Here is a 15,470-nt window from a genome sequence, read left to right on the forward strand (position 1 = left end):
AAGAGGACTTGAGGTAGCAAGGCACAACATGATCTGCTTTAAATAGTGAGCTGATCTTTGATAGACCCTGGGGACCGACTTATCAGAATGGCATCTAGACAAGTATGCATGTTTGAGAAAGGTTGTAGGGCCTACCTGCATTGAAAATAACGGCAGTCAAATGAAAGCACATCATAGTATAGTCATTGTACAGATATGGAGCCAGTGAAGTTCTTGAAGGCAGTTTGATTATCAATTGAGAGAAAAGGCATTGTGGTAGTTTGTTTGAAAATTGGAGTTTGACTATTAATTGAAAGAAAAGACATTGTGGGGATTTGTTTGAGAAAGTTGTACTTTCTCGTGGGGCACATTGTCATCCCAATCATCTGGACAGAACACAGTGCACCATTTTGCATTCAGTCAGATATCCATATTATGTGGACACTTAAAGGCCACCATAGGATCCACACTGCTCCCCTCTTTGGCCCCCAGCTAGCTGCATATGAAACCAGATGCCAGATTCCTACTTGACTATAATCTACCTAGACACATGAAGTGCTACTCATTATTTCAATCTGACATATTTTTGTTGATGCCTGTTGGCTGTCAGGTGAGATTTTTTGCATTGGGACCAGTTTGGCCCTACCGTGAGGTTAACAGTCCACCTATGTCCAGGTTCAGTGGCTTGGAAATAGATCCATCGCAAATTGACCTTCATGTGTTGATCATTTTAGCTGCCATGACTTTCATTTGGTAGTTTGAGATTTGCCTACGTGGCAGTGTCACATGTCCTCAAATGAGACTGCAGCTAACCACATGCAAGGCGTGATACTCTCATGGGGGCTGAATGTCCATTTGACACCTGGCAAAGCCACCTAAAGCTTACCAACATTGCCAATTTGCACTTATCCCTTCCATCCGTGAGGCCATATCATTTGTCCTCTTAAAATAAGCTAACCATGTTGATGACATGAAGTCATGGCATGACCTGTGTAGGCCCTAAGGTCTAACCCACCACTCTCTGCACCTTTCAATATTCATGACCATCTTACGACCTCAAATGTGTACCAATGAACTAAATCAATAGCTCATCGCTCACTTTTTCATGTTGAAACGTATGGTGATTGTTCTTTGCCAGGTGTAATCAATGTTGTACTTCTATGTGTTTAGTGCAAGCATGAAATATAAGATCTTTAGCTAGCTTGATAAGCCCTATACCATTGAAGAGTATGCTTAACTAGATAGCTTTATAACTCACATTTGTGGATGCTCTATATTCAGCTTTCGTAGATACTAGAGCAACAATGCATTAGTTCTTGCTATTCCATGATATGAATTTAAATCCAATGCTGAAGTAAGGCACAAGGGTTCTTTAGGAGTATAGTGAGCAACTCTAGTATTGCAATTATCGAATTTTGTCCCTTGCTTTAGGTGGAAGCTTCTTAGTTTGACGTGCACCATCTCTATTGATGCCAGACAATGCAAGACTACCTCAGGCGAGGAGATTCTATTGAGCTTTCATTGTGTGAACAAATTACCTCTTTCTTTAGTTTGGCTGCGCTGTCATTATTTGTGATTTGAGTCTTGGATTGTACAGTCCCCAATTGTATTGTCTGCGTTGTACACGAATATTGGCTCAAAATAATAGTTGCAATCACAGTTAGGTTTATGATGGCAAGTTTGAGAAGAAATGTGAGCTTGTCATATTATCTTTATCTTCTTTATGGATGTTTTCATAAATCGTATTTTTCTGTCAAAGTATCTTATGGTTGTTTTGAAAGCTTTATGTATGGGGTTTTGACGTTGATTCAATATTTGTTCTAATTTCAGGTCTCTCTCTTGCACTTAGCTGATATTACAGAGGAAGGAGTGACATTTCAGGTAAAGATTCTTGTTGATGGTCTCTTTAGGTGGTACCAAGTATCAATGTTGAAAGTGCCTAGGATAATACCTGAAGCTTGCTACATGGAGGGTTATATCAACAATAGAACATGCAATATATTTGAGAATTATAATACTAGGCTCAAGTTGCAAGTGAAAGCACGCATTAACATAAACATATAATAGGCATTAATATCCATCATTCACCTTTGTACTTCAATATGGATTTTTAATCATTCATCATTCACCTTTGTTCAATCTTCAATATGGCATTTATATCCATCATTCCCTTTTGTTCAAAGTTCAATATGGATATTTAAATGTGTTGAAGTTTTCAATGGATATGGAGACATGTAAATTGGTCCGGATAACACTATTGATTAGGTTTTTGGCGCACATATTTGTGTGTGTGTGGGTGGGGCAATGCACACACGCGCACGCACAAATTTTTTTTTTTGGTAAAAGGAATTTTGCATTAAGAAAGCATTTACATTTATAGCTGTCCAAAAGTGGGACAGCTACTTTTCATAACTAACAGCAGTGATAAAAAACTTCCAACTGGGCTTGAGGAAGGTCTCTAGAGGAATGAGCATCCACACACTTTTTTTTTTTTTTTGGGTGAAAGAAACTTTCATTAAGAAGAATGTACATTCATAGCTGCCCCAAAGTGAGACAGATACTCCTCATAAACTAAGAGAAGATGAAAAAAAAGACCAAGGAGAATGTACATTCAAAGTTGTGCCAAAGAGGAGCAACTTCTACTTGGAACTAAAAACAATGAAAGAAAGCTTCTAACTGGGCCAGAGGAAGATACGCTTGTGCATGTGCATCTTGAACGGATCTATGCAAGGAGAATTGGAAAAAATCATAAAGATTCACAGAGAATCATGATCCAGTGAAGAGACATTCTATTTATCTATTGCATGGGGCTTCTCTCTGAGCATCAAAGATCCAGTGTCTGGCACACGTATACGACCTCAATCTATGACGTCCCAATCCAGCACTACCCAAAATGTCTTCTATATCCAAGCCCACAACATCCATCTTATTCACCACATAGAATGTGCATGCTGAACTCTGCCGGCTCTGTCATGACAAGAGAAATCACTATTCTGTGATTAGTAGACATTAGAACATTATTATATATATTATATGCCAATGGTGTAACATGTATTTGTATTTTATGATGGACATCAACTGAATTATTACGGCGGTGGATCATCTGAGTAGATAGGGCTAGTCGAGCTAGAGGAGACAATTTTGCTGGGGAATGCATCATAGGCCCATTTGACACATTCTCACCACCATATTACTACCTTTTCAACATGTCCCCCACATGTTTGCTGTGCTTTACTTGATGGATTGGAAATTTGATCGAGGCATTGCAAGTTATTCTGCCGTTTCATTTGCAGATCTTGCTGCCAGAATGCTTATCTTCTCTTACTCCCACAACCATGGACTCGGGAGCGTGGGCTTCACATTTGGTATCTTGACAAACCTCTACCTTGGTGAAAGGCATCTCTTTGCTGCATTTGAAACAGTAAACTTCCTCTCCGACAACGCTTTTCTTATGGCGTTGTTTGGTATGCGCATTACCGGTGGGCTCTCTCTTGGCTGCCAGGCGCACGACACCATTGGCTTGCCCTTCTTCTTCCCATCCCAGGGAGACAATTTTGCATCTGCTTTGGACCTGCCCGGCTGCCAAAGATTTTCTTCCTAGACTAGGGTTTTATCTACAAACTTGCTTTCTTGTTCTTTTGGCTATTTGTGAGATTAGAGAGAGAGAGAGAGAGAGAGAGAGAGAGAGAGAGAGAGAGAGAGAGGTGTTGAAGTAGATTAGGGCATAAGGAGTCAAATCAATACATGAGAACAAAAGAGTGAAGGTGGGACTTTTCTGTCCTTTTCCCAAATTCTCCCATTTAGTCCTCTCTAGCTGATTGTAGCCCAAGTGCAAAGCCCACTATTATGGCATAATTTCGCCCTAAAATTGACATTTTGGAGATATTCTCATGAATCTGTAACAGTACAGATCAATCAAGGTCGTGGCCAAGCATGGTGGCAAAGGATTGGTAGGGTGTTTTAATTTGCCAGAAAACAAGGATAGTGCATAACTTAGGCTGTCTGCATTGGAAAAATTAAAAAAGGAAGTGCTAATGCTAGGTGCAAGAAATCAAGAATAGAAATATAAAACTTCAAAGAAGGAAAATCCATTTGTGACTGTCTTAGATGCACCCCCCGTCCCCATCCCCCATTCCTTTCCCCCTTCTTTTCTTTCTTCCTTGTGGGAGAGCATCAGTAATTCCCACATGATTGTCATTGAGGAGCCCCACAGAATGTGAGCTAGGGGTTTTATTTTTTATGCTACTAGTTTTATCAGCCTATTATTGGCTTTGTAAATATTTGCCATGTTCAGAGAGTCATTCATGCTAATTTTGCAGTCACCTGTTGATGGGAAACCAATGCTTTTAACCCCGGAAGAGTCAATTTCAATCCAGGTGAGGCACACTATCTAGTGGTTTCCTTTTTAAAAGCATTTTCTCTGAGTCTTTTGTTTGTGATTCGGTGATCAACTCGTCAATATTTGCCACTTCAAATATGGCTGGAAAATTAGGCGAGCTGAAGAATAATTTCTGACTGTTTTGCCCTTTGGTTAGACCTGCTTCCTCAATTCAACTCAACTTTCTTCACAAAAGGATGACGATGTAGAGGAAGGATCTCTTTAACATTTTTTTAAACATCATTGACAGAGGTAGAATGTTTAATAAAAGGGAGGCTAAAAAGATCCAGAAACTTTATGAATTATTTTAGCGAGCTGATTATGAATGGGAGGGGAAATTAAGATGGAGGCTCTCCTTTTCCATCGTTTTACAGAATTATAATCTTGGAATTCAATTACAATTTCCATCTAAAATTGCTTTGGTTGAGAATGCTTTGGAGAGCCACTAACATGCTTTAAACGTGCTGTGTTGAGACTTTTCAATCTTATTTTTGGCAGAACAAAATAGGGGCTGACATAATTATGGCTTTAGACGATGTTGTCAAGACTACAACCACGGGCCCTAGGGTTGAGGAGGCAATGTACCGTACCATTCGATGGATTGATCGCTGCATTACAGGTGCTTGCAACTACTGTGCTTCTGTGATTTGGAAAATAAAAGTTGTAGAATAACCTTCACACATGGTAAAATTTATACGATACTATTCTATTCAAAATTGATTGGGTTCTCTTTGATAGGTAGGCTTGATGTTGTCAGGTTGACACTTCCAGCTCAGCTGCTATTATAAATTTATGGTTGTATGCCCCTTGTAATGCTTCCTGTGTTTGGCAGCACATGGAAGGCCAACAGAACAGAATTTGTTTGGAATTGTTCAAGGGGGCCTAGATCCACAGCTCAGGTAAAGTGAAAGTTAGAATAGAGAAATTTCCAAAATTTTGGACTGGTTCAATGTAAAAAGAACTTATGTGAGGTGCCTGCAGGGAAATTTGTGTAAAGGGTTTGGTGGCTCGAGACTTGCCTGGGTAAGTGGTTTATGATGGTGCTTACCCTCTAGGTTAACTTGATATTTCCATGGTCTTAAATTTAACAAACATTCAGTGTCCTTATATGCAAAGTTTGAAGAGATGCCATAGGTATGCTATAGGGGGACTTGCTGGTGGAGAGGAGAAGGACTCTTTTTGGAGAGTCGTTGCCCAATGCACTGCAGGACTGCCGGAGGATAAACCACGCTATGTCATGGTAAAAGTTGCCTATTCTTCTCCATAACAACATGTACATGTAATTGGGACATGATGGGGGTTATAATTCTGGTAATGAGGGATTATTCTGTCATCACCTAAACATTCCCCCCTTTCAAAATGTCATTTTGGAAAAGTGCGTAGAAAAGGGGAAGGGGCAGAAGAAAGGAGTGGGAGGAAGGTGGAAAGAGGGAGGTAGAAACGAAGAGAGAGAAAGAGAGAGAGAGAGAGAGAGAGAGAGAGAGAGATGTATTACTGTCTTCAGCAGGCCTCGCGGGCCTATGAGACAAAGTACAATCAAAAGGTTACTCCAATCAAAAGGTTACTCATACAACCCACTGTGGGCGGAGGCACAGGGCTTGCTAAGGTCCTTTGCTGAGTGCTATGCTAATAATCTCAAATACTCAAATACTCAAAACTCAAAATACATGCCATGGTTGCTCTCTGGTGGGATGTGAAGATGTCTCATATCTGTGTTTGTCGAGTTGTCTCTCTCTGTGGGGGGGGCCACATCAAGAGTGGTGCCTTGGCTCGGGTGGTCACCTCTGAGGAGAGCCGAGATATGTGGAACCTCCACCGTACGTGTGCTGGTCACCCTCTGCATCATGCGTGGTCTCTGTGTCTCTGGTTCAGCCACTCTGTGTCGTCTCTTCCTGCTGATCTACTCTGCTCTCATGTCAGCTATCTCCTTCTCTACACCACTATGTCCCGAGGATGACTCGAATGTATAGAAGTTTGTGACATGTCGTTGTGCCCGATCCATCTGTCTCATGTGGCAATGTCACATCATGCTGTCTGAGCTGCTCCAAAAGGTTCTCTCTTTGGCATCACATTTCCATCAAATAGAGACCAACAAAGACCCGGTCATGAAAATGGATGTCGGGAGAGTGCCTCAAAACCTTGCTCCTCTTGGAAGAGATAGTGGTATGTCCTTGGATCTCATGGTAGGCGGAATAAGTACATAGGAAATGCTCCTTTGTCTCCACTCTTGCCAATGTGCTTAACCTATAGATTTGCAAAGAGAGAGAGAGAGAGAGAGAGAGAGAGAGAGAGAGATTAATGTCCGTAGGAGGCCTTGCGGGCCTATGGGACAAGGTACGGAATCAAGAGAGAGAGAGAGAGAGAGAGAGAGAGAGAGATTAATGTCCGTAGGAGGCCTTGCGGGCCTATGGGACAAGGTACGGAATCAAGTAACTCATATAGACCACTGTGGGCTGGGGCAAAGAGAGAGGGAGAGAGAGAGAGAGAGAGAGAGAGAGAGATGTCCGCAGGAGGCCTTGCGGGCCTATGGGACAAGGTACAGAATCAAGTAACTCATATAGACCACTGTGGGCCAGGGCAGAGAGAGAGAGAGAGAGAGAGAGAGAGAGAGAGAGAGAGAGAGAGAGAGATGTGTCCGTAGGAGGCCTTGCGGGCCTATGGGACAAGGTACGGAATCAAGTAACTCATATAGACCACTGTGGGCCGGGGCAAAGAGAGAGAGAGAGAGAGAGAGAGAGAGAGAGATTAACGTCTGCAAGAGGCCTCGCGGACCTATGAGACAAAGTGCGAGTCTGAGAAGTACCTCATACAAGCCATTAAGGGCTGAAGCAAAGGGTTCACTAAGATCCTTGCTGAAAACTGAAAGCAAAAGCTAAAACGCTAACATGTTCAGCTAGTGAACGAAATACTAGAGTAGCAAAGTAATTGAAGCGTGTCAGGCGCTCAGGGCTAACACTCCTAGTACATGCTCAGGTTCCATATATCCAGGTAACCTGGTGGCACTCTGATGGGGTGTGAGAAGCTCTCATATTTGTGTCTGTCGAGCTGTCTCGCGACGTGGGGGGAAGGGCGTGGTCTCCTCGATCTCTGAATTCTGTGGGCTACGTCAAGGGTGATGCCTCGTCTCTGGCGGTCGCCTCTGAGAAGGGATGAGACAGTCGTACGTGGAGTGTGTCACTCGTTTGACCGCATCCTGGCGGACAGTCGTGCTACTGTTCTTGACAAAATATGAAGAGGGGAGAGGAGAAGAGTGGAGATGAGGAGAGAGGGCACAGCTAGAGAGCACACCACAAATGACTAACTTTACACTAGATTTAGTTGAAAAAATAGAATATATACAAACCCATTTAGGGTTAGGGTTAGGGGATCTAACCCTTTCCTTCATAGCACTCTATAAGGTTAGTGCTATGCACATATGATCACATGATGGTGTTATGCACATGTGATCACATGATGTTGAGCGTGAACTCTCAACACCTTCCCTCAAGATCAACATCATGAAGTAAGCTTTCCCTCAAGATGATGATTCTGGGGAATCGAAGAAGGACTGAGCATTACATTCCATCACACCTCTTTAATGGGAATGTTCTTCCTCTACGTCAAACCAAGAGCTAGTCGGTGTTTCTCGAAAAGCTCTTTACTAAGTGGTTTGGTAAAGATGTCTGCAACATTTTCTTTGCTATCACAATGCTGCAGTGTGATGTCACCAAGTAACACTCTTTCTGTGATGAAGTGCTCTCTGACATCAATGTGCTTTGTCTTGGAGTGATATATTGGATTTTTAGCCAATGCTTGAGTTGATTGATTATAAGAGTATATTGTTGTTGGCTTTGACTCATCAAAGCAATCTGTTTCTGACAATAGTCTTCTGAGCCACATAGCCTCACATGCACCTATTGTGAGTGCTCTATATTTTGCTTCAGTCGAAGACAAAGAAACAGTTGGCTGTTTGTTTGACAACCATGATATAGCACCTTGACTAAGGCATATCCTTCTGTTGATCTCCTGGTCTCATGATCTCCGGCATAGTCACTGTCATAGTATCCATGCAACCGTGGATGACTTCCTCTGTATTCTATCCCAAACTGTCTTGTATCTCTGATGTATCTCAAGACTCTTTTGATTGCATTCCAATGAGACTGTTTTGGATTTGCCATAAACTGTGCTAGTGAGCTTATTGCATAACAAATATCTGGCCGAGTGATAGTCAGATATATAAGAGATCCGATGAGCTGCGTGTAGTATCTGTCATTGACTGTAGGCTTTTCGGAATCTTTAGTAAGTTTCAAACTCTGTTCCATGGGAGTGGCTGTAATCTTGCAATTTGCCATATGAAACTTCTTCAGAAGACTGTCAACATACTTGAGCTGACTCATGAATGTGCTATCTGAATCTCTCCAGAACTCAATTCCAAGACGATAGTACAAAAGTCCAAGATCTTTCATGTCAAACTCTGTAGATAAGTCTTGTTTTAGTTTTTAGATGAAGCTATCCTTGCTTCCTGTCACAATCAGGTCATCTACGTACAAAAGTGCAATAGTAATGTCTTTCCCTTGAACTTTGTAGTAGAGAGTATGATCTGCGTTGGACTTCATGTATCCCAGATCAGCAAAATACTTATCAATTCTGCTATACTAACTTCTGGGTGCTTACTTTAAGCCATAGAGACTCTTCTTGAGATGGCAAACCTTATTCTCCTTTCTTGGTTCAACATAACCTGCTGGTTGTTGCATGTAGACTTCCTCGTGTAGATAACCATTGAGAAATGCATTCTTGACATCGAGCTGGTACACATTCCATCTGTTGAGTGTCGCTAGTGATATCAAGAACCGTATGGAATCCATCTTTGTTATTGGAGCATAAGTCTCATCATAATCTTGACCATATTGCTGTGCAAATCCTTTTGCAACTAGTTTGGCTTTGTATCTCTGAATACTTCCATCTGGATTGTACTTCACTTTGTATACCTATTTGTTTGTTATGGCCTTCTTTCCTAGTGGAATGTCGCATAATTGCCAAGTATTATTCTTATACAAAGCATCCATTTCTTCATTCATACCAGTTTGCCATTCTGGCTTGTCTACTGCATCTTCGAAGTACATTGGCTCTTCTGTAGCCATGATGGTAGTCATAAGAGCATAATTGGTGGTTTCCACCTGAATTGCTTTGCCTTTCTGAGCATATGTCAATCTGACTGGAGGTGTGCTTTTCCTAGTAGACCGTCTGAGCTGCTGTGGCTTTGCTTGGGGTATTGTTGGTAATTCTTGCTCTTCTTCATCAACGTGTTCTGTAGATGACTGTGAAGTCGATGCTTCTATCTCCTGTGTAGGTGAGGTTTTCCATTCTGATTCCTCATCAAAGATTACATCTCTGGAGATAATGACTTTGCGGTTGATGGGATCATATAATTTGTATGCTTTGCTTTCTTCACTTTAGCCAACTGTGATGCATTTGCATGACTTCGCATCCAATTTCTTGCGATGATCATCATGTATGTAGGTATATGCTATGCAACCAATTATGCGGAGATGCCTAATGTGGAGACCACCAATGGAACTTAAAGTCAAAATGATACATATCCTGTATCGGTTCGGTAGGAAGCCGATTAAGCGAGTAGTTTGCTGTAGCTATTGCTTCTACCCAATATTGATTCGGAAGATGTGTCTCTCTAAGCATTGCTCTAGCACTGTTTGCTAAAGTCCCATTTTTCCTTTCAGCTCTTGCATTTTGTTGAGGAGTATCTGCACATGTGAATCATCTTCGTATGCCGTGACTTCTGCAAAAGTTCATGAATGGTGAAGACATGTATTCATCTCCTCTACTTGATCTCATGACCTTGATCTTTTTGCCTGTCTGGTTTTCTACCATGGCTTTGAATTCTTGAAATTTGAAAAACACTTCAGACTTATCTTTCAAAAAGTAGACCCAACAATATCTGCTGTAGTTGTCGATGAAAGTCAAGTAGTAAATTGAACCATTGATGCTGCAGGTCCGGGCATAACTCCATACATCTGTATGTATCAAATTAAGAATACCTTGTGCACGAGAGGTACTTCTGACAAAGTTGGTTCGATTTTCTTTGCCGAAGCAGCATGCTTCGTAAACTTTTTCAAGAAACTGTAGCTTCGAAATCCCAATTATCATATTCTGATTCTTGAGATCTAACAAGTACTTGAAGTTGACATGACCATATCTCTTGTGCCATTTTGCAGATAGTGGCATCTGTTGTGGTTGAGCTGACATGGCATGTTTATCTGGTATTGTAGCTAGCATTCTGTACAAGTGTCCTTCCTTGACACCTTTTGCTACTAGCTGACATCTTTTGGATTTGTCTCTGATAGTGCATTCATCACCGTCGAAGATGACTTTGTAATTGTGTTCCATCATTTGACCTATTGACAAGAGGTTCTTGCTGAGCTTTGGAACATAGAGCACATCTTTCACCAATCCTTTCGTACGAGTGAAATTGTTCATAGGGATAACACCTGTCCCTCAAACTGGATTCGGTGTATTGTCTGCTGTGTAGATGACATTTTTCTGACCTTCTAATGGTTTCATTTCTGTGAACCATTCCTAATGATTTGTCATGTGAGATGATGCACCGTTGTCGATGTACCGCATTTTCTCGCTTGCAAGAAACATATTCTCATGTTCATTTGCAAAATGACTGTGACTAGAATGCCCACCACGATGATTTCCTCTGCCTCGGGAATTCCCTTGATTACTGTTGGATTGATCGCCTTGGTCGTACTGCTTCTTGCGGCAATCTCTTTCATAGTGTCCAAACTTGTGACAGTAGTTGCACTGGATGTTTGTCACGTTGGTGGATGCATTCCCTCGTCCTTGGAATCTTCCTTGATTGGAATGATTTCCTCTTTGTTGATTCTGATGTTGCTGAGGATGATGTTGATGCTGAATCTGATTTTGTTGATGATGTTGTTGCTGATGATGACCACTTTTCTGATACGATCTACCTCTGCCTCTGCTTCTGTCTGAAGTTGTGAATGCCCGATCATTAGAATGACCTTTACGTGCTTGGATGGCCTGAGTTCTGAGTTCTTCACCAAGTAGACTGATTGAAGTTCTTCCAGTGTCGGAATTTGCCATTGGATGGCAATACTCTGGACTAGATTATCGTATCCGTCTCCTAGTCGATTCAGGATTACTTGAACCATTTCTGTGGGGTTCATAGTCTCTCTTGCTGTTGCAAGTTGATTGTTGTAGTCTTTTATGCAGAGTACATAAGCATGACCGGTTTCGTTGTTGTTGCGAAAACTCTGGTTGATCTGGTTTCTCAGGGTGAGAATCCTTGATGTGTTCTTGGACTCGTAGATAGTAGTGAACATATCCCAGCTTCTTTCGATGTCTTGATTGTGTTGAGCTGTCCTAGCATGACATCTTGCACATTCTGCTTTATCAGATGATAAGCGTACTTTTCTTTCTTATCCCATCCTGCGTGAGCTCGGGCAATGGCAGGATCTGCTACTGGTGCGGAAACTGTTTGTGTAGCTGTAGATCCCGTTACTGATGTTGTGACAACAAATGGAGTAGAGCTACTTGTGGTTGGATCGTCTAATGGTCTAGGTGTAGACCCATTGACATACTCCCATTTGTCATGAAGTACAAGGTGTAGACCCATTCCCATTTGTCATGAAGTATAAGAATGGTCTCCATTCGGTATATCCACGTACCATAATTGGAGTTGTCTAACTTAGCAGATGCCTCCAGATTGAGGTTGCTAGTTGTAGACATGGTGCAAGAAATGTACTTAAAAGTGCCGTGGAAATCTCTGTATGAATCAACTGCAAATACACTGACTGTGCCAAGTGAAATCTCTGAACCGTCGGTGAAGATAGAACTGCAATATACAAAATCTGATTTGTATTACAAGGCTTGTGGCAATGATGCTGAGAATAGCCAAGAGGCTTTACAAGGCTGAAATGATGTGCACAATGCCGTGAGATTGCCGAATAGGCTTTACAATGGTGGCATGTGTGTGTGAAATCAAATGCTACCCGCCCACTGAAACAATCTGCAATGCCTGTGTACTCTTTGAAGTCTGCTCATTGAACTGATGAACGTAAGGTTTGAGGTAATGTAATGATGGGAAACCGTATGTGAGCGTATGGACTGACTCTGAGTAGGTACTAGTCGGGAATTTCAGGCATGGCTTAGATTGGCAATTTGGGAAAATTCAAAGCATCCCCTCTATGGCGATCTTGTCTACTCTGATTTAGATCTATACCAACCGTCGATCGATGAAAGAATAGCAAATAATTCTTTTTCTTTTGTTCTTTTTAAGTGTTGGGTCACATGCCTCGATGTAGAGGCAAATGTGCGTGAAGGAAGTGGTTTTGTTGGCGAGGCTCAAATGTGAGTGTAACTTGTGCCGAAATGTGCATGTGATGTGACGAGCGCGTATGCAGAGGGACCAGCAGTAGAGGCAACCACTGTAGCATTGGCTGGCCTCAAATCAACCCCAGAAACAATATTCCACAAATGCTTTGCAACAAGAATATGTTTCATGAGATAAGACCACATCGGATAGTTGGTGCCATCCAACTTATCATCTTCACGAAGAACGCCAATTGTTCCCAGCCATAGCAAATGTGATACCTTGAAAGAGACCTGAAAACCCAAAAGCCTCAAGGCTATCACTGCAAAAAGCTGGCTGTCCAAAAATGACAGCAAGTATCTGCAAATTTCCAACCATAAACAAAGGGCAAATGCAGATCTGACCCAAATGTGATTGTGTTAGGCAACGTTCACTGCAAAACTGTCCAAAAATGACAGCAAGTATCTACAAATTTCCAACCCAAAACAAAGGGCAAATGCAGATCTGACCCAAATGTGATTGTGTCAGGCAACGTTCACTGTAAAAACAGCAAATTTGGCAAAAGCCCCAAATTTAATGAGGGCAAATAGGCCAAAAAGAGGGCAAATGCAGAAAAGCCCCAAATTTTGCTGAAATTTTTGCAAATGTGACCCAATGTATGCGAATTTGACTCAATGTCCTGTAGAAAAGACTCAATGTCTGAAAATCTGACTCGATGTCCTGCCAATGTGACTCAATGTTCTCTAATCTGTCCCAATGTATTGCAATCAAAAGCGAAATTGCAGACCAAATCCCAAAAATAGCCTCAAGGCTTGCAACTGCAAAATTAGGACTTGCTGTCCACAAATTGTTTGCAAAAGTGCACCTGTCCCAAAGTATGAACCTCAAAATGTAGGCTTTCCAAGCTGTTGAAATGGCTTGAGAAGATTTCAAAGAGTAGAAGGAAGATAAGGAGAGCAAAAGCCCTCAAAAGCCCCAAATTTTGAGAATACTATGCAAATGATTTCACACGTGCAAAGGTTGTACCAAATACCGGAGCAAGTATAGAGCGCATAATTGTACGGATGTAAAGTATGCTGATTGTACGAAACGTACGACGAAGGTACGGAATCCAATGTACAGTTGTACGGATGCAGGGTGTACGGTTGTACGGAGATAGGTACTATGTTGTACGGTGTACGAAAGATGTACGACGGCAGTACGGATACAAGTACGTGAATCCAATGTACGGTACATGTATAAAGTACGGAGACTGTACGAATGAGTTACAAGACCTTCCGTACGCATGTACGAAAGATGTGCGACGATGCAGGTATGGAGCCGTACGGTGGCTCAGGTACGGACAAGTACGTAGTGTAGGTATGGAACATGTGCTGTGTACGGAATCCAATGTACCGTGGCACAGATACGTACGGAAGTAAGCTGTGAGTACGGTCATCCGTACTGTATGACTGTATGGATGAAGGAGCGCTGGTACAAATCCGGTGAGCAAGAGACAAGTCTACCTCAGCTCTGATACCATTGTAGGATTGAATGAAAGAGAGAGTGCAGGTAGCAAAGAGTCGCACGAGTCTTAGCCGTCACGTCAACTAGGATTATGAAAATAGAGAGTACAAGGTACTTGTACCTAGACCTAGGACTAAGTGTCCTAGGTGTCACATAGGACTAAGTGTCCTATGTGGCCTTAAAGGCACTAACACTACAAGTGCCTATATTTATGCCTACAAGGCACATACCATGGCCTATAGGGCATCACTAGAACCACCAGGAGATGGCCTACAACATGGATTTCTTCATATTCTTGACCCCCTCTGTTGCAGCCCTTATAGTGACCAAATGGTCCACGGCTGAATTTTTTGGCCAGAACGTTTCTTGGGATCCTCTGCCCACTTGCTGATTTTCTGCTTGAGGAAGGTGCAATATACTTTAGCCAGCAAACTACTCACCATGATAGTTCTGTAGTTTGTTGCTATCTTGCTGTCCCCCTTTGTGAAATGGCACTATCCCATTGAATTGCCACCCTTTTCCCTCTTCCAGTGCTTTGTTTATTAGACTGTGAGCAGTTTTTTTGTTTTCTCCCCTCCCCACATCAACATCTCTGCAACTAAGCCTTGTGGGTCCCATGCCTTCTGGTTGGCTAGGTTCTTCGTCCTCCTCTCCATGCCTTCAGTTGTTATGATTCCATCATTGGCCTTGATGGAGAAATTGTGATGGCTCTTTTCTGCGCTATCAACAAATTGGTTCATATCATCCCATGCTGCTTTTTTCACCCTGAGGTTTGGTACCATGTAGCTTCTGGAACATTTTTCTAAGATCTTTCTTGAGCTCTTCAAAGTTCTCAAGCTGTCTGTTTCTTAGGAAGTCTCTCTTAATTTTGTTGAGGATTAACCTATAATCGGTTGATTTGGCCTCTTGCCCCTCACTGCCTACTTTTTTCCATGCTTTATTTTCTGTCTGGCTTTCTTGGTCGTACCAGTGATCATAGGGCATGTGTACACTCCCCCCTTGCCCTTTGGAAAGTATACGTGGGCTGTTTTTGCAGTAAATTGTAATCTGTGAGACATTTGTCCATGCCTTGGTGGTAGGGCAAGGGATTTGGCATTGACAGATTGCTTTCTTCAATTCCTCCTTGTAAACATGGGCCTTTTAATAGTCCATCTTCAGACATGAGGGGTGTGTCAGATGTTTTTGTAGCGGGTCTTGTCCCTTCGATCCTGAGGGGGAGGGACTTGCTGTCGGACTCCATAGTTGCTCACTTGGTCTTGAAGTATATCAGTA

The 15,470-nt window shown here is 42.1% G+C and overlaps 1 protein-coding gene across 3 annotated transcripts in view; it reads left to right on the forward strand.

The window, feature by feature from the left end:
• LOC147883254 (uncharacterized) overlaps positions 1 to 15,470 on the forward strand; it is a 38,852-nt gene that overhangs the window by 11,950 nt on the left and 11,432 nt on the right. For all 3 annotated transcript variants that reach the window (XR_015543784.1, XM_087399599.1, XM_087399600.1), the window contains exons 5-10: positions 1,810 to 1,860; positions 4,299 to 4,355; positions 4,856 to 4,976; positions 5,190 to 5,256; positions 5,339 to 5,380; positions 5,492 to 5,597. Coding sequence is in view for 2 of the 3 variants with exons in the window: in XM_087399599.1 (XP_087255725.1) it covers positions 1,810 to 1,860; positions 4,299 to 4,355; positions 4,856 to 4,976; positions 5,190 to 5,256; positions 5,339 to 5,380; positions 5,492 to 5,597 (444 nt within the window). In the remaining variant the exon portion in view is untranslated. The remainder of the gene's footprint in view (positions 1 to 1,809; positions 1,861 to 4,298; positions 4,356 to 4,855; positions 4,977 to 5,189; positions 5,257 to 5,338; positions 5,381 to 5,491; positions 5,598 to 15,470) is intronic.

This window comes from Dipteris shenzhenensis, chromosome 28 (genome assembly GCF_047967505.1).
Source record: "Dipteris shenzhenensis isolate YYH24624 ecotype China chromosome 28, Dip_SZ_1.0, whole genome shotgun sequence".
NCBI lineage: Eukaryota > Viridiplantae > Streptophyta > Polypodiopsida > Gleicheniales > Dipteridaceae > Dipteris > Dipteris shenzhenensis.